This window comes from Pelophylax lessonae (genome assembly GCF_965119305.1).
Source record: "Pelophylax lessonae genome assembly, chromosome: 8".
Classification (NCBI taxonomy): Eukaryota; Metazoa; Chordata; class Amphibia; order Anura; family Ranidae; genus Pelophylax; species Pelophylax lessonae.
This window is the reverse complement of record NC_138775.1, coordinates 2,743,106-2,770,434: the sequence shown is the minus strand read 5'-3', so window position 1 is coordinate 2,770,434 and position 27,329 is coordinate 2,743,106. Positions and strand designations below refer to the sequence as shown.

General features: G+C 48.1%; 1 protein-coding gene across 1 annotated transcript; it reads left to right on the top strand.

Moving 5' to 3' along the window:
- The first annotated feature begins 4,232 nt into the window (after window positions 1–4,232).
- TRNT1 (tRNA nucleotidyl transferase 1) lies at window positions 4,233–26,406 on the top strand. The gene is made up of 7 exons (XM_082266034.1): window positions 4,233–4,366; window positions 6,096–6,289; window positions 9,014–9,152; window positions 10,110–10,236; window positions 12,601–12,794; window positions 14,697–14,950; window positions 26,131–26,406. The coding sequence occupies exons 1-7, from the start codon at window positions 4,261–4,263 to the stop codon at window positions 26,383–26,385; spliced, it is 1,269 nt and encodes a 422-aa protein (XP_082122160.1). The 5' UTR covers window positions 4,233–4,260; the 3' UTR covers window positions 26,386–26,406.
- The last annotated feature ends 923 nt before the right edge of the window (window positions 26,407–27,329 follow it).

Here is a 27,329-nt window from a genome sequence, read left to right as displayed (position 1 = left end):
TACAGGAGACGGTCAGAGACTGCAGACATGGTACAGGAGACGGTCAGAGACTGCAGACATAGTACAGGAGATGGTCAGAGACTGCAGACATAGTATAGGAGACGGTCAGAGACTGCAGACATAGTACAGGAGATGGTCAGAGACTGCCGACATGGTACAGGAGACGGTCAGAGACTGCAGACATGGTACAGGAGACGGTCAGAGACTGTAGACATAGTACAGGAGACGGTCAGAGACTGCAGACATAGTACAGGAGATGGTCAGAGACTGCAGACATGGTACAGGAGACGGTCAGAGACTGTAGACATTATACAGGAGACGGTCAGAGACTGTAGACATTATACAGGAGACGGTCAGAGACTGCAGACATGGTACAGGAGACGGTCAGAGACTGCAGACATGATACAGGAGATGGTCAGAGACTGCAGACATGGTACAGGAGACGGTCAGAGACTGCAGACATTATACAGGAGACGGTCAGAGACTGCAGACATAGTACAGGAGACGGTCAGAGACTGCAGACATAGCACAGGAGATGGTCAGAGACTGCAGACATAGTACAGGAGACGGTCAGAGACTGCAGACATGATACAGGAGATGGTCAGAGACTGCAGACATGGTACAGGAGACGGTCAGAGACTGCAGACATTATACAGGAGACGGTCAGAGACTGCAGACATAGTACAGGAGACGGTCAGAGACTGCAGACATGGGACAGGAGATGGACAGAGACTGCAGACATGGTACAGGAGATGGTCAGAGACTGCAGACATGATACAGGAGACGGTCAGAGACTGCAGACATAGTACAGGAGACAGTCAGAGACTGCAGACATGATACAGGAGACGGTCAGAGACTGCGGACATTATACAGGAGACGGTCAGAGACTGCAGACATAGTACAGGAGACGGTCAGAGACTGCAGACATAGCACAGGACATGGTCAGAGACTGCAGACATAGTACAGGAGACGGTCAGAGACTGCAGACATGGGACAGGAGATGGACAGAGACTGCAGACATGGTACAGGAGATGGTCAGAGACTGCAGACATAGTACAGGAGATGGTCAGAGACTGCAGACATGATACAGGAGACGGTCAGAGACTGCAGACATAGTACAGGAGACGGTCAGAGACTGCAGACATAGTACAGGAGATGGTCAGAGATTGCAGACTCTGTGGATTTGGCCTGTGCGGGGACGACCTCTGTGGACTCGACCTGTGTGAGGTCAGTGTGTTTGGGGTTGGCCTGTGTGGGCTTGGCCTGTGTGAGGTCGGCCTCTGTGTGCTCGGCCTGTGTGAGGTCGGCCTGTTTGGGGTCGGCCTCTGTGGGCTCGGCCTGTTTGGGGTAGGCCTTTGTGGGCTTGTCCTGTGTGAGGTCGGCCTCTGTGGGGGTCGGCCTGTGTGAGGTCGGCCTGTGTGAGGTCGGCCTCTGTGGGGTCGGCCTGTTTGGGGTCGGCCTCTGTGGGCTCGGCCTGTTTGGGGTAGGCCTCTGTGGACTCGGCCTGTGTGAGGTCGGCCTGTGTGAGGTCGGCCTGTTTGGGGTCGGCCTCTGCGGGCCCGGAGACTTCATTGTTGATCTCTTCCATATGGACGGCCCATTGTATTTTTTACGTTGGTCCTTTGAGGGTAAATACCGGGGTTATGGCTGCAGATAGCAGATAGCTGCCATAGCCCCGGTATTTGTTTAAATGGCAGGGGGTCCGCTTTAACATAAGGGTGGCCCCAGCGGCGGATTCGCTGCGGGATCACCCTTATGGGTGACGGGAGAGGCCGCTTCCTGGACGTTTTCCCTGCTTACCAGACCCGCCGGTAGTGGGGAAAATGATCGGGTCTGCTGTCCTCTCAGGCAGGATGTGGAGTGATGGCCCCCACTCTGCTCTATGGCCTTGGAGGACCGGAGTGATGTCATACGTCGCTTCCTAGAAACGGATTTAAAGAGCCCATTTTTTTCATCATGAAAAAAAAAGACTCTTTTTTTTTTTTCTGGTGTAGATGTGAGGTGTGAGGTCTTTCTGACCCCAGATCTCACAATAAAGAGGACCTGTCATGCCTATTTTTATTACAGGGGATGTTTACATTCCTTGTAATAGGAATAAAAATGATCAAAAAAATTTGTTTAAAAAAACAGTATAAAAATAAAATAGATAAAATAAATAGGAAAAAAAAAATTAAAGCACCCCGTCCCCGTTAGCTCGTGCGCAGAAGCGAACGCATACGCAAGTCCCGCCCACATATGTAAACGTTGTTCGCACCACACACATGAGGTATCGCCGCAATTGCTAGAGCGAGAGGAATAATTCCATCCCCTGACCTCATCTGTAACTCTAAACTGGTAATCTGTAGACATTTTTAAATTGTCGCCTATGGAGATTTTGAAGTACCAATGTTTGTCGCCATTCCACGAGCGTGCGCAATTCTGAAGTATGACATGTTGGGTATCTATTTACTTGGCGTAACATTATCGTTCACATTCTACAAAAAAATTGGTCTAACTTTACTGTTTTCTTATTTTTTTATTAAAAAAAGTGATTTTTTTCCCCACAAAAATTGCGTTTGTTAGACCGCTGCGCAAATGCGGTGTGATAAAAAATATTGGTATAGCGGGGTCAGTGTAGGAGTAGAGGAAGTGCAGGGAGGTCAGTGTAGGAGAAGAAGGGACTGTACCTGGCAGTAGAGGGTTGGTATATAGGATGTAGAATGTATTTGTTTATTTATTGTGCAATCACCTTCAAATGTCTACAAATAAATAAAAAAAAAGAACTATATATATATCTTTTATCAACTTTACTGTATTGTAATCATTTAGTAAACATTTCCCTGGAGCCTGCACCTTTAAAAAAGCTGGCAACCTTTTTTTTTTTTTTTTTTTTTAATGTATTCCTGTTAAATGTATTGAACATTAAATATTTAAGAGAAAAAAAGCTCACCTGTTAAATTTAATATTTAAAAAAAGAAGCTCACCTGTTAAATGTAACACTAAAAAAAAAGCAAAAAAAACAAAAAAGCTTGCCTGTTACATAATATATATGTATATATATATATATATATATATATATATATATAAACATAAATACATAAATGAAGATCGCCTGTTAAAATTAATACAAATTTAATATAAAAAAATAAAGCTTGCTTGTTACATTTATTAAACATTATATATATATAAATAAACTTGTCTGTTATAATTAATACTAATTTAATATTATAAAAAAAAGCACACCTGTTAAATTTAATGCAAGATTATTAACATTTAAAAAATAAATAAATAAAAAAAAAAGCTTGCCTATTAAATGTAATATAAAAAGCTTGCCTGTTACATAATATATATATATATAAAGGAAGATCACCTATTAAAATTAATACAAATTTAATATAAAAAATAAAGCTTGCTTGTTACATTTATTAAACATTTTATATATATATATATATATATATATACACACAGTATATATAAAAGCTTGCCTGTTATAATAAATACTAATTTAATATTATAAAAAAAGCACACCTGTTAAATTTAATGCAAGATTATTAACATTTAAAAAAAAAAAAAAAAAAGCTTGCCTATTAAATGTAATATAAAAAGCATTAAAATGAATACAAATTTAATAACAAATTTAATATAAAAAAATAAAGCTTGCTTGTTACATTTATTAAACATTATATATATAAATAAACTTGTCTGTTATAATTAATACTAATTTAATATTTAAAAAAGCACACCTGTTAAATTTAAAATTATTATTTAAAAAAATAAAAAAAAGCTTGCCTATTACTGTAAATGTAATATAAAAAGTTTGCCCTTTTAAATATAATAGAAATTTATTATAAAAAAAAAGGCTCGTCTGTTACCTTTAATATAAAATAAATGACTGTGATGGCGGCGTCCGCTCAGATGACGTCATATAATGACGTAATTAGAAATTATTATCGGTCCGCTGATCATTATTATAGAAGCCGATCACACCACGATTCCCTATGGCAGCGCCCACTTTCAATATGGCGCCGTGAGTCGTGTGACGTCATCCGCCCTCTCGGGTTGTTTTGCTGCCAGTTGTCCTCGCTCCGGCGCCATCTTTGGTGAGGATTTCTCGATGGCTTTGTTGTTGTTTTGGTCTTCGGAAAGATGGTCGCTGGGTGAAAATTACTTCCGGCAGCGGAGACATCGGTGAGAAATCCTCCAGAGGCCTCTAGCGGTGTGACCGAGGATCTCCGGAATTGAGGACACAGCATGGCCCCTTGAGTGTGGCTGAGGCCGGGGATGTTGTTGGGCAGAGCGCTGAGCAGCTGCCGGAGGATTTCCACCATGAGGCTGCAGAGCCCGGAGTTCCAGGCCGTGTTCACTGAGGGGCTGCAGACCCTGACAGGTGAGACATGGGGGGAGGGGAGGGGTGCAGACCCTGACAGGTGAGGCACGGGGGGGGGGGGGGGGGTGCAGACCCTGACAGGTGAGACACAGGGGGGGGGGGGGAGGGGTGCAGACCCTGACAGGTGAGACATGGGGGGGGGGGGGGTGCAGACCCTGACAGGTGAGACACAGGGGGGGGGGGGAGGGGTGCAGACCCTGACAGGTGAGACATGGGGGGAGGGGTGCAGACTCTCACAGGTGAGACATGGGGGGAGGGGAGGGGTGCAGACCCTGACAGGTGAGACACAGGGGGGGGAGGGGTGCAGACCCTGTCAGGTGAGACACGGGGGGGGAGGGGAGGGGAGGGGTGCAGACCCTGACAGGTGAGACATGGGGGGAGGGGAGAGGTGCAGACCCTGACAGGTGAGACATAGGGGGGGGAGGGGTGCAGACCCTGACAGGTGAGACATGGGGGGGGGGAGGGGTGCAGACCCTGACAGGTGAGACACAGGGGGGGGGAGGGGTGCAGACCCTGACAGGTGAGACATGGGGGGAGGGGTGCAGACTCTCACAGGTGAGACATGGGGGGAGGGGAGGGGTGCAGACCCTGACAGGTGAGACACAGGGGGGGGAGGGGTGCAGACCCTGTCAGGTGAGACACGGGGGGGGAGGGGAGGGGAGGGGTGCAGACCCTGACAGGTGAGACATGGGGGGAGGGGAGAGGTGCAGACCCTGACAGGTGAGACATAGGGGGGGGAGGGGTGCAGACCCTGACAGGTGAGACATGGGGGGGGGGAGGGGTGCAGACCCTGACAGGTGAGACACAGGGGGGGGGAGGGGTGCAGACCCTGACAGGTGAGACATGGGGGGAGGGGAGGGGTGCAGACCCTGACAGGTGAGACACAGGGGGGAGGGGAGGGGTGCAGACCCTGACAGGTGAGACACAGGGGGGAGGGGAGGGGTGCAGACCCTGACAGGTGAGACATGGGGGGAGGGAGGGGTGCAGACCCTGACAGGTGAGACATGGGGGGAGGGAGGGGTGCAGACCCTGACAGGTGAGACATGGGGGGAGGGAGGGGTGCAGACCCTGACAGGTGAGACATGGGGGGAGGGGAGAGGTGCAGACCCTGACAGGTGAGACATGGGGGGAGGGAGGGGTGCAGACCCTGACAGGTGAGACATGGGGGGAGGGGTTCAGACTCTCACAGGTGAGTTTATAGGTTTTTGTGGATGGGACCAAATAAAGTAAATCTGAGCTCCAACTTCCCAATCAGTGTGGAGATCCTCGGGGGCTCTGCAGATTTATATATCAGAGACAGGAGACGGATAATGTTGGGGGTCGCTTACTCCCAATTCAAGGGTCACATAGATGCAGTATAGCCCCTCCCCCTCTCTCTCTGTTTCTTTTTCAAATGATGCCCATTGATAGATTCCTGCGATTGCTGAGGGACAAAATGAAAGTTCCCGGTGCTCCTCTATAGAAGACAATGAAGTTCCATCTTCCAGCTGGCAGACAGAGGACATACAGTGAGGGATCTAATCAATGCCTTCCTTGTCTACACATCTGAAGGGTCTAAGGTCCCGCTGGGGAGATTTCCCTTCACTTCCTGTCATGGTGACACTAACAGGAAGTGGGAGGGATCTCTTCTTAGATTTGGTGTTCCTCTGATCTCCTCCAGAGATGTTGCGGTGTTGGGCGCACTATGATTGGGTCACAGACTGTGATGGATCTCTTTGTTTTATCTCAGGCCTGTTTGCTAAGGAGAAGTACGAGTTGCGGATTGCGGGCGGAGCCGTCCGGGACATCCTCCAGGGTAATCAGCCGCATGACATCGACTTCGCCACCACCGCCACCCCGGAGCAGATGAAGGATCTCTTCCTGAAGGCCGGGATCAGAATGATCAACAACAAGGGGGAGAAACACGGAACCGTCACCGCCAGGGTGAGTGCGGACAATGACTCGGGCCTGGGCCCAACCGCAACACTGACCAATGAACGGCACCGGGGGAGGGGCTTCTGGGTAAATTTACGATGAATTCAGAATTGAAAACTTTAACCACTTCAGCTCCGGGCCTTTCTTTGACACTTTTTGTTTACATAAAAAAATCTGAAGTTTTTGCTAGAAAATTTCTATGAACTCCTCCAAACATGATACAGCGAGGGGGAAAAAGTATGTGAACCCCTGCTGGTTTTATACCTTTTCCCACTGACAAAGAAATGATCAGTCTATAATTTTATTGGTCGGTTTATTTACCAATGAGAGACGGAATAACAAAAATATCCAGAAAAACGCATTTCAAAAAAGTTATAAATTGATTTGCATTTTAATGAGTGAAATAAATATTTGACCCCTCAGTAGTTGGTGGAGAAACCCTTGTTGGCCAATCACAGAGGTCAGAGGTCACAGAGGTCAGACGTTTCTTGTAGTTGACCTCCAGGTTTGCACACATCTCAGGAGGGATTTTCTCCTCTTTGCAGATCTTCTCCAAGTCATTGAGGTTTCCAGGCTGATGTTTGGTAACTCCGAACCTTCAGCTCCCTCCACATATTTTCTATAGGATGAAGGTTTGGAGACTCTCTAGGCCACTCCAGGACCTCAATGTGCTTCTTCTTGAGCCACTCCTTTGTTGCCTTGGCCGTGTGTTTTGGGTCATTGTCATGCTGGAAGACCCATCCAAGACCCATTCATTGACCTCCTTCCCTCAGCCCTGGCTGAGGGAAGGAGGTTCTCACCCAAGATTTGATGGTATATGGCCCCGCTCATCGTCCCTTTGATGCGGTGAAGTTGTCCCCTTAGCAGAAAAACACCCCCAAAGCATAATGTTTCCACCTCCATGTGTGACAGTGGGGGATGGTGTTCTTGGGGTCATAGTCAGCATTCCTCCTCCTCCTCCAAACACGGTGAGTTGAGTTGATGCCAAAGAATTCGATGTTGGTCTCCTCTGACCACAACACTTCCCCCCAGTTCTCCTCTGAATCATTCAGATGTTCATTAGCAGACATCAGATGGACTGTACATGTGATTTCCTGAGCAGGGGGACCTTGCGGGGGCTGCAGGATTTCAGTCCTCCATGGGGTAGTGTGTTACCAATTGTTTTCTTGGTGACGATGGTCCCAGCTGAGATCATTGAGAAGATTCTCCTGTGTAGTTCTGGGCTGATTCCTCACCGTTCTCCATCATCATTGAACCTCCACGAGGTGAGATCTTCCATGGAGCCCCAGACTGAGGAGAGTGACAGTTATTTTCTGTTTCTTCCATCCAACTGTTGTCACCTCTCACCAAGCTGCCTGGCGATGGTCTTGTAGCCATTCCAGCCTTGTGTAGGTCTCCAATCTTCTCCCTGACTTCCTTGGACAGCTCTTTGGTCTTGGCCATGGTGGAGAGATTGGAATCTGATTGGTTGCTTCTGTGGACAGGAGTCTTCTATACAGGTAACAAGCTGAGATTAGGAGCACTCCCTATAAGAGAATCCTCCTAATCTCAGCTCATTACCTGTATAGAAGACACCTGGGAGCCAGAAATCTGCTGATTGGTCGGGGATCCAATACTTATTTCACTCAATAAAATGCAAATCAATTTATAACTTTTTTGAAATGCGTTTTTCTGGATATTTTTGTTGTTATTCCGTCTCTCACTGGTAAAATAAACCGACCAATAAAATTATAGACTGATCATTTCTCTGTCAGGAGGCAAATGTACAAAATCAGCAGGGGGTCACATACTTTTTCCCCTTCCTGTGTGTGTGTGTATATGTTTATATGTATATGTGTGTATATATATATATATATATATATATATATATATATTATAAAAAAAATATTATTATAATATGTGTATGTATGTGTGTGTGTGTATATATATATATATATATATATATATATATATATATATATATATATATATATATATATCAAATTATTATTATATATAAATAATAAATAAAAAAAAATTAATATAATGTGTGTGTGTGTGTGTGTGTGTATATATGTATATATGTATATGTATATATATATATATATATATATATATATATATATATATATAATACATATATTAAATAAAAAAAAAAAAAAATATATATATATATATATCTCATAAAAAAATATATCATTTCTTTTTGAGCAGAGACCCTAGAGAATAAATTGGTGGGTGTTGCATTTTTTTGTCGCACAGTATTTGCGCAGCGGTTTTTCAAATGCAATTTTTTGGGAAAAAATACACTTTTTTGAATGCAAAATAACACAATAAATATCCCAAATTTTTTGTGTGTTCACTGTTTCATTTTTAGTGTAACAGTGAACTTTCCCTTTTAGGACCCTTTTACACTTGTATGGCCTGAAAGTCGTGTGACTTTGCTGCGACTTGAAGCAATGTCTGTTTAATCTTGAAGTCTATGGACCTCGAGTTGCATCAAGGTCAGACTAAAGCAGTGCAGGGAGTATTTTGAAGTTGCACAGATATGAACGGCACTCATTGGATATCATGGGGTGTGACTTGTCATGTGACTTTGCAGTCCCAAGTGGCACAAGCATGAAAGGGGTGTAATACATCATCATCCTTCCCGTCCGTTCTGTGCTTGTCACTTCTGGTGCTCGCTGGCTCCTCCCCCCGCGCTGATCGGCCTCGTGTTGCAGATTCAGAACTTGTAATCTCTTCTCTCCGCAGATTAACGATCAGAACTTTGAGATCACCACACTGAGGGTGGACCTGAGAACAGACGGTCGGCACGCTGAGGTCCAGTTCACCACAGACTGGGAGCAGGACGCCGAGAGGCGGGACCTTACCATCAACTCCATGTTTTTGGGTGAGGAGGGGGCGGGGTTATTATTAGTGCACGCTCCGATCTTTGCAATATTCTGAAAAAATTGCCTCTCTTCGGGGGTTCTAGATCTGTTATGTCTACAACTGGAATGAATAATAACTTAGTGGTGGGTGGGGGGGGGGGGGATTTAAATAATTTTGTGAGAGGAGCTGAGACACAAAACTCCCCTTTTTGGATTGTGGGAGGAGCTGAGACACAAAACTCCCCTTGTTGGGTTGTGGGAGGAGCTGAGACAACTCCCCTTGTTGGGTTGTGGGAGGAGCTGAGACACAACTCCCCTTGTTGGGTTGTGGGAGGAGCTGAGACACAACTCCCCTTGTTGGGTTGTGGGAGGAGCTGAGACACAACTCCCCTTGTTGGGTTGTGGGAGGAGCTGAGACACAACTCCCCTTGTTGGGTTGTGGGAGGAGCTGAGACACAACTCCCCTTGTTGGGTTGTGGGAGGAGCTGAGACACAACTCCCCTTGTTGGGTTGTGGGAGGAGCTGAGACACAACTCCCCTTGTTGGGTTGTGGGAGGAGCTGAGACACAACTCCCCTTGTTGGGTTGTGGGAGGAGCTGAGACACAACTCCCCTTGTTGGGTTGTGGGAGGAGCTGGGACACAACTCCCCTTGTTGGGTTGTGGGAGGAGCTGAGACACAAAACTCCCCTTTTTGGATTGTTGGAGGAGCTGAGACACAAAACTCCCCTTTTTGGATTGTGGGAGGAGCTGGGAGGAGCTGAGACACAACTCCCCTTGTTGGATTGTGGGAGGAGCTGGGAGGAGCTGAGACACAACTCCCCTTGTTGGATTGTGGGAGGAGCTAAGACACAAAACTCCCCTTGTTGGGTTCTCATAGCGATAAGAAGCTGTCATGTGATTTAACCCCCCGCTGCCCGCTGTCTCCTGTGGATGGAGATGACTCGTTAATAAATTGCTCTCTTCCGGGTCCCCCTAGGATTCGATGGCACGCTTTACGATTACTTCAATGGCTACGAGGATTTGAAGAGCCACTGCATCCGATTTGTGGGCGATCCGGCAAAACGCATCCAAGAGGACTATCTGCGAATCCTTCGCTACCTCCGGTAAGAAAATAATTCATTGGCATTTTCATAAAAACCTGTCTGCGACCCCGTGTGAGAGCCGGGGGGGGGGGGGGGGGGTCTCCCAGCATGACCTCCAATGTACATCCAGAGCTCCACCTGCTACAGAGATAAATGGTATGCCCCAAAAATGGGAACACCCGAGCATCCCACCCTGTGAGCTCATCGGGGGGGACAAGGTGGGGTTTTATATATATATGGACATTACACCACTATGAGCTTATCTGTAGGGGGGGGGTTTGGGGCAGGCACAAGGCAATGTTTTATATCTGAACATTACACGTTTATGAGCTCATTGGGGGGGACAAGGCAAGGTTTTATATGTAGACATTACACCTCTATGAGCTTATTGGGGGGGACAAGACAAAATTTTTTATGTAGACATTACACCTCCAGGACTGGAGGGCACTGAGTAGCGGCACTGGAGGGCACTGAGTAGCGGCACTGATGTGTACTGTGTGGGAGCGATGTCCTTCTAACAGAAACCGATTAACAGCTTTCTTCTTTTCTTCATGATATCAGCATGAGGTAATAAAAAAAAATGACTGACAGCTGATCACATGGTAAAGGGCCTGTGTGATTGGCTCTTTACCTGATCTTTGATCAGCTGAGTCCCAAGGACGCGGGCAGCGTGAGAACGGGATGACGTCTATGTAGGCCCTCCCGGTATTTTAAGCCCTCGCTGTAGCCATATTTCGGCACGTGGTTAAAGAGAAACAAAAAAGGTTTTTTTTAAACAATAGCGGGGTGACGCCTGCAGCTGCAAATCATTCCGGTACAACCACTGAAATTCCAGCGACTTACCAGTATGTCACTGGTTAGGGAGTGGTTAAATAAAAAGTTATATTCCACTCACATAAAATGTGTAGAGAGGGTGAGCCAGCGCGGGCAATGATGTCATCACATCCGCTGGAAGTCCCGCTTCTACGCGTTTCGTATATTAGGATGTCATCGGGAAGCTGTCCTTCTTTGCTATACAGACGCAGCCGCTGCGTTCTCTGTTGGTTTCTATACATGTAGCGGTTTTAGGATATTTTAGAATTTGAGTGATAAATATTCAGGTGGAGCACCGCAATTTTTATTTTTTTTTGCTTTTCACAATTCTTGTTGTGTTCTTTACAGACAGGATGGAGATGACACAACGCTTTGTGTAGCAATGATGTACTTTGTATTACTTTGTATTAATTCCTCAAATGAAAGAAATAAACAAAGAAGGTCACAGCCCGACCATAAGGGCGATCTCCCCTCTGCTATATACTGAGTGCTGAGATGTGTGCACAGCGTGGGCCTCTCATCCTATCAGTGTGACCTCTAGAGATCCCAGAGGATGGCACCATAGGATCTAAGGAGGGGGGGAGGGGGTGCGGTGCATAACAAAAGGACTATATATAAAAAATCAGCACAAATATATTCTGCCGCTCTTCTCCCGTGCCGCCATCTTTACTGGAGATACAAAGCATCAGCACATATCCACCTGCAGGCCTCTCTGAGGGGTGGCACAAGACAAAGTTATATATATATATATGGACAATGCACCCCTATGAGTTTAGTGGGGTGGGGGGTACACAAGGCAAGGTTTTATATATAGACATTACACCTCTATGAGCTTATTGGGGGGGGGGGGACACATCAAGGCAAGGTTCTATATATGGACATTACACCTCTATGAGCTTATTGGGGGGGGGGGGCACAACAAGACAGGGTTCTATATATGGACATTACATCTCTATGAGCTTATTGGGGGGGGACACAACATGGAAAATTTTTTGATGTAGACATTACACCTCTATGAGGGGTGGCACAAGACAAAGTTTTATATATATATATGGACAATGCACCCCTCTGAGTTTAGTGGGGTGGGGGGGTACACAAGGCAAGGTTTTATATATAGACATTACACCTCTGTAAGCCTATTGGGGTGGGGTGGGGGGTACACAAGGCAAGTACTGATGTTGGATGAGAAGACCTGGCTTACACGTTGGGCACCAAAAAAAAAAGACCTGGCTTGAAATCAGAATTCCAATTCATTACAAAGGTGATCAGTAGGGATGAGGTCAGGGCTCCTACCCTCTTCTCAGAAGCCTCCACAAGATTTTGGAGGGGGTCTGTGGGAATTTGTGGGGTCAGGTATTGATGTTGGAAGACCTGGCTCACAATTTCTGTTCCAATTCATCCCAATGGTGATCAGTAGGGATGAGGCCAGGGCTCGGTACAGGACATTCTCCCAGCTGGTCATCCAGGTCTTTATGGGGCCGGCTTTGTGAACCTGGAGGGATGTCCACATACATCAGCCATATATATTGTATGAGATTTGGGTTACAGTTCTCTATCCTGTTCTTCCGGCAGGTTCTATGGGAAGATCGCAGATAAGTCTGGAATTCACAGCTCAGCTACGCTGGATGCCATAAGAGAGAATGCGGGGGGACTGAGCGGGATCTCGGGGGAGAGGATCTGGGTGGAACTGAAGAAGATCCTAGAGGGAAGACACATCACTCACCTGATGCAGCTTATATATGAGCTGGGAGTGGCTTCACATGTTGGTGGGTGTTACTAGGAAATGTACGCCATCTTTGTTACTAGGAAATGTACAGTCAGGTCCATAAATATTGGGACATGGACACAATTCTAATCTTTTTGGCTCTATACATCACCACAATGGATTTGAAATGAAACAAACAAGATGTGCTTTACCTGCAGACTTTCAGCTTTAATTTGAGGGAATTTACATCCAAATCAGGTGAACGGTGTAGGAATTACAACAGTTTGTATATGTGCCTCCCACTTTTTAAGGGACCAAAAGTAATGGGACAATTGGCTGCCCAGCTGTTCCATGGCCAGGTGTGTGTTATTCCCTCATTATCCCATTTACAATGAGCAGATAAAAGGTCCAGAATTAATTTCAAGTGTGCTATTTGCATTTGGAATCTGTTGCTGTCAACTCTCAATATGAGATCCAAAGAGCTGTCACTATCAGTGAAGCAAGCCATCATTAGGCTGAAAAAACAAAATAAACCCATCAGAGAGATGGCAAAAACATTAGGTGGTACCCTCCCCCACCATGGAGATTTGAATTTATCCATATGCTGACCGCAGGTTCACCCTGCTGTAAGGTGTGAATACTTATCTGCACAGACAGAAGCAGATGAGTGCAGGGGACGTTCTGGTGGTTGTAGTGTAGGCGGGAACTGGGCTGTGAGGGACTTTGGTGCGGAGTAACCTGGAGGATGAAACAGGAGCGTACAGCAGGAAACCGCAGAGCAGACCAGGCAGCAGGGCTGTGCGCACCAGCACATGGGCATATGGCATGAAATGTGCACCAGAACAGGCAGCAAGGCTGTGCAAACCAGAGCAGGCAGCAGGGCTGTGCAAACCAGAGCAGGCAGCAGGGCTGTGCAAACCAGAGCAGGCAGCAGGGCTGCAGGCCCAGCACAGGAGCATATGACATGAAATGCAGAACAGACCAGGCAGCAGGGCTATGGGCCCTAGCACAGAAGCATATGGCTTGAAATGCAGAACAGACCAGGCAGCAGGGCTGTGCAAACCAGACCAGGGAGCAGGGCTGCAGGCCCAGCACAGGAACATATGGCAGAAAACCACAGAGTAGACCAAGCAGCAGGGCTGCGGGCCCCAGCACAGGAGCATATGACATGAAATGCAGAACAGACCAGGCAGCAGGGCTCTGAGCTCCAGCACAATAGCATATGGCATTAAATGCGTACCAGAGCAGGCAGCAGGGCAAAGGAGCATATGGCTTGAAATGCAGAACAGACCAGGCAGCAGGGCTCCGAGCTCCAGCACAGGAGCATAAGGCATGAAATGCGTACCAGACCAGGCTGCAGGGCTGCGGGCTCCAGCACAGGAGCATATGGCAGGAAACCACAGAGTAGACCAGGCAGCAGGGCAACAGGCCCCAGCACAGGAGCATATGGCTTGAAATGTGTACCAGACCAGGCAGCAGGGCTGCGGGCCCCAGCACAGGAGCATATGGTTTAAAATGCAGAACAGAGCAGGCAGCGGGATGGAAGAACCCGCCAGAGCAGGATAGCGGAGGGTGGAGTTGAAAATCAGAATACAGGGAAGGTGGGCAGACAAGGAAATCCACATGGCAGCCAAGGTTGGTACATGGGGAAGTCAATCCAAGGCAAAAAAAAAAAACGCACAGGAAAGAGGTGGGGACACAGGCAGACATTTTGCATGGGCTCTGGACATGTGGAGGCAGATCTTTTAAATAAGTGTGGCCCCCTTAAGAGGCATTCACCTGTGACACCTCACAGCAAGCGAGGGAGCCTGACGATGAAGGAGAGAGAAAGTTAAGTGGCAGTAGGTGGGGTCTGAGAGAACTATGTATATGCCGTGTGCCCTTCACCGATTATCAGGACATCCAGAAAACATGCCAAGTCACAGTCCTAGTGATGATAAAACTTCTCCTGCTTTGTTCCCAGGATTACCAGAAGACGGAAACCTGGAGGAGTTTTCTCAGGTCTGTTCACACGCCGAGCACTTATCTCCCAGACCCATGACCCTCCTGACTGCCCTCTTCTCCCACCCGGACTCCATCCAGAAACTGGACCTGAGGCTGAAGATCTCCAAAGAGGAGAAAAGCCTGGCGCTATTCATACTGAAGGAGAGGCGAGACCTGAGGGCGGACCACGCGGACAGAGCGCCACTGAAGCCCTATCAGGACTACATTATCGACGTGAGTACACCCATCTCACCCCATCTGCACAGCACTGATACCCATAATGCACCACTCTGATTCCCGATCATGTGCTCACTGACAATCATTTACTAAACAATCCCTCCTCCTTACCTATCATGGTGCAAGAGGGAGGCAGTGTGACAGTGTTTGTAAATAACCCCCCCCCCCCATGTAATCACAATGATTGGCTGTTCTCCATCGTTAGTGTGAAACCTGCGGCTGGCGGTGCAGAAGTGTGCGCTCCTAGTTCTGCAGCATCAAGTGTGAAACTAACCGAATTCTACTTTATTTGTAACCACCTGATACTTCATAGTGTCATTTACCCACTTCCCACCGGGCACTTTCACCCCCTTCCTACCCTCCCTTCCCCCCCAATACTGGGCACTTTCACCCCCTTCCTACTCTCCCTTCCCCCCCCCAATACCGGGCACTTTCACCCCCTTCCTACCCTCCCCTTCCCCCCCAATACCGGGCACTTTCACCCCCTTCCTACCCTCCCCTCCTCCCCCCAATACCAGGCACTTTCACCCCCTTCCTACCCTCCCCTTCCCCCCCAATACTGGGCACTTTCACCCCCTTCCTACCCTCCCCTTCCCCCCCAATACCGGGCACTTTCACCCCCTTCCTACTCTCCCTTCCCCCCCCAATACCGGGCACTTTCACCCCCTTCCTACCCTCCCCTTCCCCCCCAATACCGGGCACTTTCACCCCCTTCCTACTCTCCCTTCCCCCCCCCAATACCGGGCACTTTCACCCCCTTCCTACCCTCCCCTTCCCCCCCCAATACCGGGCACTTTCACCCCCTTCCTACTCTCCCCCCCCCCCCCCCAATACCGGGCACTTTCACCCCCTTCCTACTCTCCCTTCCCCCCCCAATACCGGGCACTTTCACCCCCTTCCTACCCTCTTCCCCCCCCAATACCGGGCACTTTCACCCCCTTCCTACTCTCCCCCCCCCCCCCCCAATACCGGGCACTTTCACCCCCTTCCTACCCTCCCCTCCCCCCCCCCAATACCGGGCACTTTCACCCCCTTCCTACCCTCCCCTTCCCCCCCAATACCGGGCACTTTCACCCCCTTCCTACCCTCCCCTTCCCCCCCAATACCGGGCACTTTCACCCCCTTCCTACTCTCCCTTCCCCCCCCCAATACCGGGCACTTTCACCCCCTTCCTACTCTCCCCCCCCCCCCAATACCGGGCACTTTCACCCCCTTCCTACCCTCCCCTCCCCCCCCCCCAATACCGGGCACTTTCACCCCCTTCCTACTCTCCCCTTCCCCCCCCCAATACCGGGCACTTTCACCCCCTTCCTACTCTCCCTTCCCCCCCCAATACCGGGCACTTTCACCCCCTTCCTACTCTCCCTTCCCCCCCCAATACCGGGCACTTTCACCCCCTTCCTACCCTCCCCTTCCCCCCCCAATACCGGGCACTTTCACCCCCTTCCTACTCTCCCCCCCCCCCCCCCAATACCGGGCACTTTCACCCCCTTCCTACCCTCCCCTCCCCCCCCCAATACCGGGCACTTTCACCCCCTTCCTACCCTCCCCTTCCCCCCCCCCAATACCGGGCACTTTCACCCCCTTCCTACTCTCCCTTCCCCCCCCCCAATACCGGGCACTTTCACCCCCTTCCTACCCTCCCCTTCCCCCCCCCCCCCAATACCGGGCACTTTCACCCCCTTCCTACCCTCCCCTTCCCCCCCCCAATACCGGGCACTTTCACCCCCTTCCTACTCTCCCTTCCCCCCCCCCCCAATACCGGGCACTTTCGCCCCCTTCCTACCCTCCCCTTCCCCCCCCAATACCGGGCACTTTCACCCCCTTCCTACTCTCCCCCCCCCCCCCCCCAATACCGGGCACTTTCACCTCCTTCCTACTCTCCCCCCCCCCCCCCCAATACCGGGCACTTTCATCCCCTTCCTACTCTCCCTCCCCTTCCCCCCCCCAATACCGGGCACTTTCACCCCCTTCCTACTCTCCCTCCCCCCCCCCCCAATACCGGGCACTTTCGGCCCCTTCCTACCCTCCCCTTCCCCCCCCAACACCGCCACTTTCACCCCCTTCCTACTCCCCCCCCCCCCCCCCCAATACCGGGCACTTTCACCCCCTTCCTACCCTCCCCTCCCCCCCCCAATACCGGGCACTTTCACCCCCTTCCTACCCTCCCCTTCCCCCCCCCCAATACCGGGCACTTTCACCCCCTTCCTACTCTCCCCTTCCCCCCCCCAATACCAGGCACTTTCACCCCCTTCCTACCCTCCCCTTCCCCCCCCAATACCGGGCACTTTCACCCCCTTCCTACCCTCCCCTTCCCCCCCCAATACCGGGCACTTTCACCCCCTTCCTACCCTCCCCTCCCCCCCCCAATACCGGGCACTTTCACCCCCTTCCTACTCTCCCTTCCCCCCACCCAATACCGGGCACTTTCACCCCCTTCCTACTCTCCCCTTCCCCCCCCAATACCGGGCACTTTCACCCCCTTCCTACTCTCCCCCCCCCCCCCCCCCAATACCGGGCACTTTCACCTCCTTCCTACTCTCTCCCCCCCCCCCCCCCCAATACCGGGCACTTTCATCCCCTTCCTACTCTCCCCTTCCCCCCCCAATACCGGGTACTTTCACCCCCTTCCTGCCCAGGCCTATTCTCGGCTTTCAGCACTGTCACACTTTGAATGACAATCACGCGGTCATGCAATGCTGTACCCATAGGACATTTTTTTCATTTTATCACACAAATAGAGCTTTCTTTTGGTGGTATTTAAAGCGGAGTTCCACTCTAAAGCGGAACTTCCACTTATCTGTCTCCTCCCCCCCCCCCCCCCCCCGGTTCCCTTGATTGGCACCTTTCAGGGGGGAGGGGGGAGCGCGTACCTGTCCCCACTTCCGTCTGACCTCGCCGCGGTGAGGTTCATCACAGGTTCGGCCCCCTGCTCCTCCCTCTGCTCCGTGACCGATTACCGAGCGTAGCACGCTTCGCGCATGCGCAGTAGGGACCCGCCCATCACTGGACTCCAGGACAGGTAAATGTCCTAATATTAAAAGTCAGCAGCTACAGTATCTGTACAGTGTGTGTATAGTGTGTGTACAGTGTGTGTACAGTGTGTGTACAGTGTGTGTACAGTGTGTGTACAGTGTGTGTATAGTGTGTGTACAGTGTGTGTATAGTGTGTGTATAGTGTGTGTATAGTGTGTGTACAGTGTGTGTACAGTGTGTGTACAGTGTGTGTATAGTGTGTGTATAGTGTGTGTATAGTGTGTGTACAGTGTGTGTACAGTGTGTGTATAGTGTGTGTACAGTGTGTGTACAGTGTGTGTACAGTGTGTGTATAGTGTGTGTACAGTGTGTGTATAGTGTGTGTATAGTGTGTGTATAGTGTGTGTACAGTGTGTGTACAGTGTGTGTACAGTGTGTGTACAGTGTGTGTATAGTGTGTGTATAGTGTGTGTATAGTGTGTGTACAGTGTGTGTATAGTGTGTGTATAGTGTGTGTACAGTGTGTGTATAGTGTGTGTATAGTGTGTGTGTACAGTGTGTGTACAGTGTGTGTACAGTGTGTGTATAGTGTGTGTATAGTGTGTGTATAGTGTGTGTATAGTGTGTGTACAGTGTGTGTACAGTGTGTGTACAGTGTGTGTATAGTGTGTGTATAGTGTGTGTACAGTGTGTGTATAGTGTGTGTATAGTGTGTGTGTACAGTGTGTGTACAGTGTGTGTACAGTGTGTGTATAGTGTGTGTATAGTGTGTGTATAGTGTGTGTATAGTGTGTGTACAGTGTGTGTACAGTGTGTGTATAGTGTGTGTACAGTGTGTGTACAGTGTGTGTACAGTGTGTGTACAGTGTGTGTACAGTGTGTGTACAGTGTGTGTACAGTGTGTGTACAGTGTGTGTACAGTGTGTGTACAGTGTGTGTACAGTGTGTGTATAGTGTGTGTACAGTGTGTGTATAGTGTGTGTATAGTGTGTGTATAGTGTGTGTACAGTGTGTGTACAGTGTGTGTATAGTGTGTGTATAGTGTGTGTGTACAGTGTGTGTACAGTGTGTGTACAGTGTGTGTACAGTGTGTGTATAGTGTGTGTATAGTGTGTGTATAGTGTGTGTATAGTGTGTGTATAGTGTGTGTACAGTGTGTGTACAGTGTGTGTATAGTGTGTGTATAGTGTGTGTACAGTGTGTGTACAGTGTGTGTACAGTGTGTGTACAGTGTGTGTACAGTGTGTGTATAGTGTGTGTACAGTGTGTGTACAGTGTGTGTACAGTGTGTGTACAGTGTGTGTACAGTGTGTGTACAGTGTGTGTACAGTGTGTGTACAGTGTGTGTATAGTGTGTGTATAGTGTGTGTACAGTGTGTGTACAGTGTGTGTATAGTGTGTGTACAGTGTGTGTACAGTGTGTGTACAGTGTGTGTACAGTGTGTGTACAGTGTGTGTACAGTGTGTGTATAGTGTGTGTATAGTGTGTGTACAGTGTGTGTACAGTGTGTGTACAGTGTGTGTATAGTGTGTGTACAGTGTGTGTATAGTGTGTGTATAGTGTGTGTACAGTGTGTGTATAGTGTGTGTACAGTGTGTGTATAGTGTGTGTATAGTGTGTGTATAGTGTGTGTATAGTGTGTGTACAGTGTGTGTATAGTGTGTGTACAGTGTGTGTATAGTGTGTGTACAGTGTGTGTATAGTGTGTGTATAGTGTGTGTATAGTGTGTGTATAGTGTGTGTACAGTGTGTGTACAGTGTGTGTACAGTGTGTGTACAGTGTGTGTACAGTGTGTGTACAGTGTGTGTACAGTGTGTGTACAGTGTGTGTATAGTGTGTGTATAGTGTGTGTACAGTGTGTGTATAGTGTGTGTATAGTGTGTGTATAGTGTGTGTACAGTGTGTGTACAGTGTGTGTACAGTGTGTGTACAGTGTGTGTACAGTGTGTGTACAGTGTGTGTACAGTGTGTGTACAGTGTGTGTACAGTGTGTGTATAGTGTGTGTACAGTGTGTGTACAGTGTGTGTACAGTGTGTGTACAGTGTGTGTACAGTGTGTGTACAGTGTGTGTACAGTGTGTGTACAGTGTGTGTACAGTGTGTGTACAGTGTGTGTACAGTGTGTGTACAGTGTGTGTATAGTGTGTGTACAGTGTGTGTACAGTGTGTGTATAGTGTGTGTACAGTGTGTGTACAGTGTGTGTACAGTGTGTGTACAGTGTGTGTACAGTGTGTGTACAGTGTGTGTATAGTGTGTGTATAGTGTGTGTATAGTGTGTGTACAGTGTGTGTACAGTGTGTGTATAGTGTGTGTATAGTGTGTGTATAGTGTGTGTGTACAGTGTGTGTATAGTGTGTGTACAGTGTGTGTACAGTGTGTGTATAGTGTGTGTATAGTGTGTGTACAGTGTGTGTATAGTGTGTGTATAGTGTGTGTGTACAGTGTGTGTACAGTGTGTGTACAGTGTGTGTACAGTGTGTGTACAGTGTGTGTATAGTGTGTGTACAGTGTGTGTACAGTGTGTGTATAGTGTGTGTATAGTGTGTGTACAGTGTGTGTATAGTGTGTGTATAGTGTGTGTACAGTGTGTGTACAGTGTGTGTACAGTGTGTGTACAGTGTGTGTACAGTGTGTGTACAGTGTGTGTACAGTGTGTGTACAGTGTGTGTATAGTGTGTGTATAGTGTGTGTACAGTGTGTGTATAGTGTGTGTATAGTGTGTGTACAGTGTGTGTATAGTGTGTGTATAGTGTGTGTATAGTGTGTGTATAGTGTGTGTACAGTGTGTGTATAGTGTGTGTACAGTGTGTGTATAGTGTGTGTACAGTGTGTGTATAGTGTGTGTATAGTGTGTGTATAGTGTGTGTATAGTGTGTGTACAGTGTGTGTACAGTGTGTGTACAGTGTGTGTACAGTGTGTGTACAGTGTGTGTACAGTGTGTGTACAGTGTGTGTATAGTGTGTGTACAGTGTGTGTACAGTGTGTGTATAGTGTGTGTATAGTGTGTGTATAGTGTGTGTACAGTGTGTGTACAGTGTGTGTACAGTGTGTGTACAGTGTGTGTACAGTGTGTGTACAGTGTGTGTACAGTGTGTGTACAGTGTGTGTACAGTGTGTGTACAGTGTGTGTATAGTGTGTGTACAGTGTGTGTACAGTGTGTGTACAGTGTGTGTACAGTGTGTGTACAGTGTGTGTACAGTGTGTGTACAGTGTGTGTACAGTGTGTGTACAGTGTGTGTACAGTGTGTGTATAGTGTGTGTACAGTGTGTGTACAGTGTGTGTACAGTGTGTGTATAGTGTGTGTACAGTGTGTGTACAGTGTGTGTACAGTGTGTGTACAGTGTGTGTACAGTGTGTGTATAGTGTGTGTATAGTGTGTGTATAGTGTGTGTACAGTGTGTGTACAGTGTGTGTATAGTGTGTGTATAGTGTGTGTACAGTGTGTGTATAGTGTGTGTATAGTGTGTGTGTACAGTGTGTGTATAGTGTGTGTACAGTGTGTGTACAGTGTGTGTATAGTGTGTGTATAGTGTGTGTACAGTGTGTGTATAGTGTGTGTGTACAGTGTGTGTACAGTGTGTGTACAGTGTGTGTACAGTGTGTGTACAGTGTGTGTACAGTGTGTGTATAGTGTGTGTACAGTGTGTGTACAGTGTGTGTACAGTGTGTGTATAGTGTGTGTATAGTGTGTGTACAGTGTGTGTATAGTGTGTGTATAGTGTGTGTACAGTGTGTGTACAGTGTGTGTACAGTGTGTGTACAGTGTGTGTACAGTGTGTGTACAGTGTGTGTATAGTGTGTGTATAGTGTGTGTACAGTGTGTGTACAGTGTGTGTACAGTGTGTGTACAGTGTGTGTACAGTGTGTGTACAGTGTGTGTACAGTGTGTGTACAGTGTGTGTATAGTGTGTGTATAGTGTGTGTACAGTGTGTGTACAGTGTGTGTACAGTGTGTGTACAGTGTGTGTATAGTGTGTGTATAGTGTGTGTATAGTGTGTGTATAGTGTGTGTACAGTGTGTGTACAGTGTGTGTACAGTGTGTGTATAGTGTGTGTATAGTGTGTGTATAGTGTGTGTATAGTGTGTGTACAGTGTGTGTATAGTGTGTGTACAGTGTGTGTACAGTGTGTGTATAGTGTGTGTATAGTGTGTGTACAGTGTGTGTACAGTGTGTGTATAGTGTGTGTATAGTGTGTGTATAGTGTGTGTATAGTGTGTGTATAGTGTGTGTATAGTGTGTGTGTATAGTGTGTGTACAGTGTGTGTACAGTGTGTGTATAGTGTGTGTATAGTGTGTGTATAGTGTGTGTATAGTGTGTGTGTATAGTGTGTGTACAGTGTGTGTAGCTGTGACTTTTAATTTTTGGAGGGGGGGACAGAACTCTGCTTTTATCACTACTGGGGTTTTTTTTTTGTTTTTTGTTTTTTTTACTAAACAAAAAATGACCCAAATCTGAAAAAAAAAAAAAAAAAAATTCATATTTTGTCATAACATTTTCAAACAGGTAATTTTTTTTCCTTCACTTATGTGCGGTGATGAAGCTGCACTGATAAGTGGCACTGATGGGCATTAATGAGGTAGCACTTCTGGGCACTGTTCAGGAGGCACTGATGAGGCTGCATTAATGGACGCTGATAGGTGGCACTGATGGGTACTGATAGGTCGCACTGATCAGGAGCCACTGATGAGGCCGTACTGATGGGTACTGATAGGTGGAACTGATAAGTACCACTGATTGTGAGGCACTGATGGGCACTTATTGGCAGCACTGGTGGGCACTGATGAGCAGTACTGATGCGCACTGGAGGGCACGGATTAGCGGCACTGATAGATGGCACTGGAGGGCACTGAGTAGCGGCACTGGAGGTCACTGATTAGCAGGACTGGAGGGCACTGATAGATGGCACTGGAGGGCACTGAGTAGCGGCACTGGAGGGCACTGAGTAGCGGCACTGATGTGTACTGTGTGGGAGCGATGTCCTTCTAACAGAAACCGATTAACAGCTTTCTTCTTTTCTTCATGATATCAGCATGAGGTAATAAAAAAAATGACTGACAGCTGATCACATGGTAAAGGGCCTGTGTGATTGGCTCTTTACCTGATCTTTGATCAGCTGAGTCCCAAGGATGCGGGCAGCGTGAGAACGGGATGACGTCTATGTAGGCCCTCCCGGTATTTTAAGCCCTCGCTGTAGCCATATTTCGGCTATAGTGCCGGTGTCACGTGGTTAAAGAGAAACAAAAAAGGTTTTTTTAAACAATAGCGGGGTGACGCCTGCAGCTGCAAATCATTCCGGTACAACCACTGAAATTCCAGCGACTTACCAGTATGTCACTGGTTAGGGAGTGGTTAAATAAAAAGTTATATTCCACTCACATAAAATGTGTAGAGAGGGTGAGCCAGCGCGGGCAATGATGTCATCACATCCGCTGGAAGTCCCGCTTCTACGCGTTTCGTATATTAGGATGTCATCGGGAAGCTGTCCTTCTTTGCTATACAGACGCAGCCGCTGCGTTCTCTGTTGGTTATTGTACATGTAGCGGTTTTAGGATATTTTAGAATTTGAGTGATAAATATTCAGGTGGAGCACCGCAATTTTTATTTTTTTTTGCTTTTCACAATTCTTGTTGTGTTCTTTACAGACAGGATGGAGATGACACAACGCTTTGTGTAGCAATGATGTACTTTGTATTACTTTGTATTAATTCCTCAAATGAAAGAAATAAACAAAGAAGGTCACAGCCCGACCATAAGGGCGATCTCCCCTCTGCTATATACTGAGTGCTGAGATGTGTGCACAGCGTGGGCCTCTCATCCTATCAGTGTGACCTCTAGAGATCCGGGAGGATGGCACCATAGGATCTAAGGAGGGGGAGGGGGGGCCCGGTGCATAACAAAAGGACTATATATAAAAAATCAGCACAAATATATTCTGCCGCTCTTCTCCCGTGCCGCCATCTTTACTGGAGATACAAAGCATCAGCACATATCCACCTGCAGGCCTGGCCTTTTCTGATAGGCTAAACCACTCCCCCCCCCCCCCCGGCCAATTTTCAGCTTCAAGCGCTGTCACACTTTGAATGACAATTGCGCAGTCATGCAACACTGTATCCAAACTGCATTTTTTATCATTGAAGACCGATAGAGCTTTGTTTTGGTGCTTCCCGCCGGCCCTTCCTTTCCTCCGGTCCACCCCAACAGCTTGTGGCATCACCTGGGATGGACGAGAAGAGAGGAGGGACCGGCGGGGAGCAGCGCCCTATGAGAGAAGACTTTATTCCAGCCGATACTCTGCATGTGTTAGCTGAGAGCCGTTCTACCCATCAGCAGTCTGTAATTGATTGGTAGATCGCCGCGGAACCCCTGGTTGAGAAACACGGATATATAATATAAATGTGTTTTGAACCTTATTGCACAGCCATGTTCTCTATTGTCACCGTCAGTGGATGAGAGAGGCCAGGCAGAGATCACTGCAGTGCCCGGTGACTGGAAGTGGCTGCAGGAAATCAGCAGCACTGAGATGGAGCAAAGGATGAAGAAGAAAATAAATGGGGATTGTTTACGCTGCGCAGGGCTTCAGCAAACTAAATGTGAACCCGTTCAGGTTAAGACTTTTATTACAGCAGCTTCCCGTGCTACTCTGCATTTGTAATAAATTGCTACTACAGTGTACTGGTGTGCCCCATGCCCTGCTGTGTGCCTGTGATGTGCCCTGCGGTGTGCCTGTGATGTGCCCTGCGGTGTGCCCCATGCCCTTCTGTGTGCCTGTGATGTGCCCTGCAGTGTGCCCCATGCCCTTCTGTGTGCCTGTGATGTGGCCTGCAGTGGGCTCCATGCCTTTCTGTGTGCCTGTGATGTGGCCTGCGGTGGGCTCCATGCCCTTCTTTGTACCTGTGATGTGCCCTGCGGTGTGCCCCATGCCTTTCTGTGTGCCTGTGATGTGGCCTGCGGTGGGCTCCATGCCCTTCTTTGTACCTGTGATGTGCCCTGCGGTGTGCCCCATGCCTTTCTGTGTGCCTGTGATGTGGCCTGCGGTGGGCTCCATGCCCTTCTTTGTACCTGTGATGTGCCCCATGCCCTTCTGTGTGCCTGTGATGTGCCCTGCAGTGTGCCCCATACCCTTCTGTGTGCCTGTGATGTGCCCCGTGAGCTGCAGTGTGCCTGTGATGTGCCCCATGCCCTGCTGTGTGCCTGTGATGTGCCCTGCTGTGTGCCCCATGCCCTACTGTGAGCTCCTTCATGTTCTGCTGTGAGCCCTGTAATGTGTCCTGCATGCCCCATAATGTTCCATGTGCCCTGCCGTGTGCCCCATTCTCTGCCATGTGCCCCATGCCCTGACTTGTGCCCATGATGTGCTCTGCTGTGTGCCCCATGCCCTGCTGTGAGCTCCTTGATGTTAACCATGCCCTGCTGTGAGCTCCTTGATGTTCCCCATGTTCTGCTGTGAGCCCTGTAATGTGTCTTGTGTGCCCCATGCCCTGCTATGAGCCTGTAATGTGCCCTATTCCCCATAATGTGCCCTGTATGCTCCTTGATGTTCCCCGTGTTCTGTGTGCCCCATAGTGTGCTATGTGTCCTGCTGTGTGCCCTATGTTCTGCCGTGTGCCCCATGCCCTGTCTTAACCCCAGTAATGTGCCCTGTGTCCTATTGCGTGCCCCATGCTCTGCTATGTACTATATACAGTAGTATGAAGAGAGTTATATGTTTAAAAGAGATGATCTTTCATGTCCAATACATTTTTGAAAAAGCCAAAACGATGTGCAGAAACTTCACCAAAACTCCTCATGGACTTTGAAGACGGACCAAAATTGTTAAAATTTGTTTTAATTGAATAATAAAAATATATAGAATTATACAAAAATTACAAAATAAACGCACATAAAACGTACAAACTAAGTACCCATTACAGCACAGAAATATGGCAAACATGCGGCCACCCGTAGTGACCCATCAGCCTGGCTGCCATAAATTGATGCATAGACTCCGAACATGTTTAGGACTAATATGTGGAGTCGGGAGGTAGAGACAGAGCGTTGTCACCCTATAAGAGGAAGTGCCTTTATGGCAGGATCATCAGGGATTAATGAAAGATGTGATTTAAAATTATTTAAAACACCTTTTACCTGTAACATCTTAAAGATTTTAGTGACCCGGTTCGATCCACTTTAACTTCCCAATCCTTGTTTTCCAGTCCCGAGAGGCGGATATCCAGAAGAAAGTGTGTGAGCTGCTGAAGTACCAAGGTGAGGAGCGCCTCCTGAAGGAGATGGAAAGCTGGACTCTTCCTCGCTTCCCGGTCAGTGGGCACGACCTCCGCCGATTGGGAATCTCTTCCGGGCAGGAGATCGGGAGGATCCTGCTGGAGCTCCGGGCGCAGTGGAAGGAGAGCGGGTACCGGATCGACAAAGAGGAACTTCTGAACAGCGTTCAAGGGGGAGGGTCCTGAAAACCTGGACTACCCTGTGTGGGGGGGAGGGCAGGTCCTGAGAATGCGGACTTCCCTGTGTGTGGGGGCGTGTCCTTAAAACACTTGAAGGGGTTCTCCAGGAAGAAGTTATTCTGCACAGAGTGGGGACTGTTTAGTGGTTTCTATGCTACAGATCATTGAAGTCTCTCCATACTCATCTGCTGCCCCCCAGGGGACAAACTGCATGTAGCACTTTGTCCTATGGTGACGGGTGCTTTGGATACTGAACTAGCACCCCCACCATTGTTCTACAGGACCGTTTACTAGTAAACAAATACCTAATTAGTTTTGGTTGACATTGCTTATATCTGGCATCAGGTGCTTGCCAGAGACTATTGCCATTGCTTCTCATGCAGATGGAAAGGGGGCGTGTCTTCATGACTGTCTGGCACACATACACACATATATACATACATACATACATACATACTGACCAACAGGCACTCTCACAGCAGAGGTAGCAATAGAGTTCTGCATAAGCTCCATAATAGGAACACCCATAAATTGGGCTTCATGCAGGGGAGAAGCTGACAGGCATTAATTGTAGCTCTAAATATGTGATTTATTAGAGAAGCAGCGATCTGTGTTTACACATGAATAGCTGGCGTTTATGTTTCTATTACTCATGAGACTTCCTTAAAGCGGAACTCTAGAAAAAAGAGTAAATGGATGTGCACAGTATCATTCTGTGACCAAAAATCCATCCATCCATCCGTTCATGTAGCTTCAAGCTGATCTTCATGTTTAGTGAAGTTTAAAGTGGTTGTACAGCCAAGACATTGTTTACCTTAATGCATTTCTTACATCAAGGTACAAAAATTTTTGGGCACTAGTAACCCCCCACCCCCCTTGCCTGAGCCCCTCCTTAGATTCAGTGGTGTGCTCTGCTGCAACTCTTTTCTTCCCCCTGAGGCAGCGGAAGC

Coding starts and splice junctions, on each gene's coding strand:
- TRNT1 (XM_082266034.1), top strand. CDS start 4,261: ATGTTGTTGGGCAGAGCGCTGAGCAGCTGCCGGAGGATTTCCACCATG. Junction 6,290..9,013: donor ACGGAACCGTCACCGCCAGG/GTGAGTGCGGAC, acceptor TTCTCTCCGCAG/ATTAACGATCAGAACTTTGA. Junction 9,153..10,109: donor CATCAACTCCATGTTTTTGG/GTGAGGAGGGGG, acceptor GGGTCCCCCTAG/GATTCGATGGCACGCTTTAC.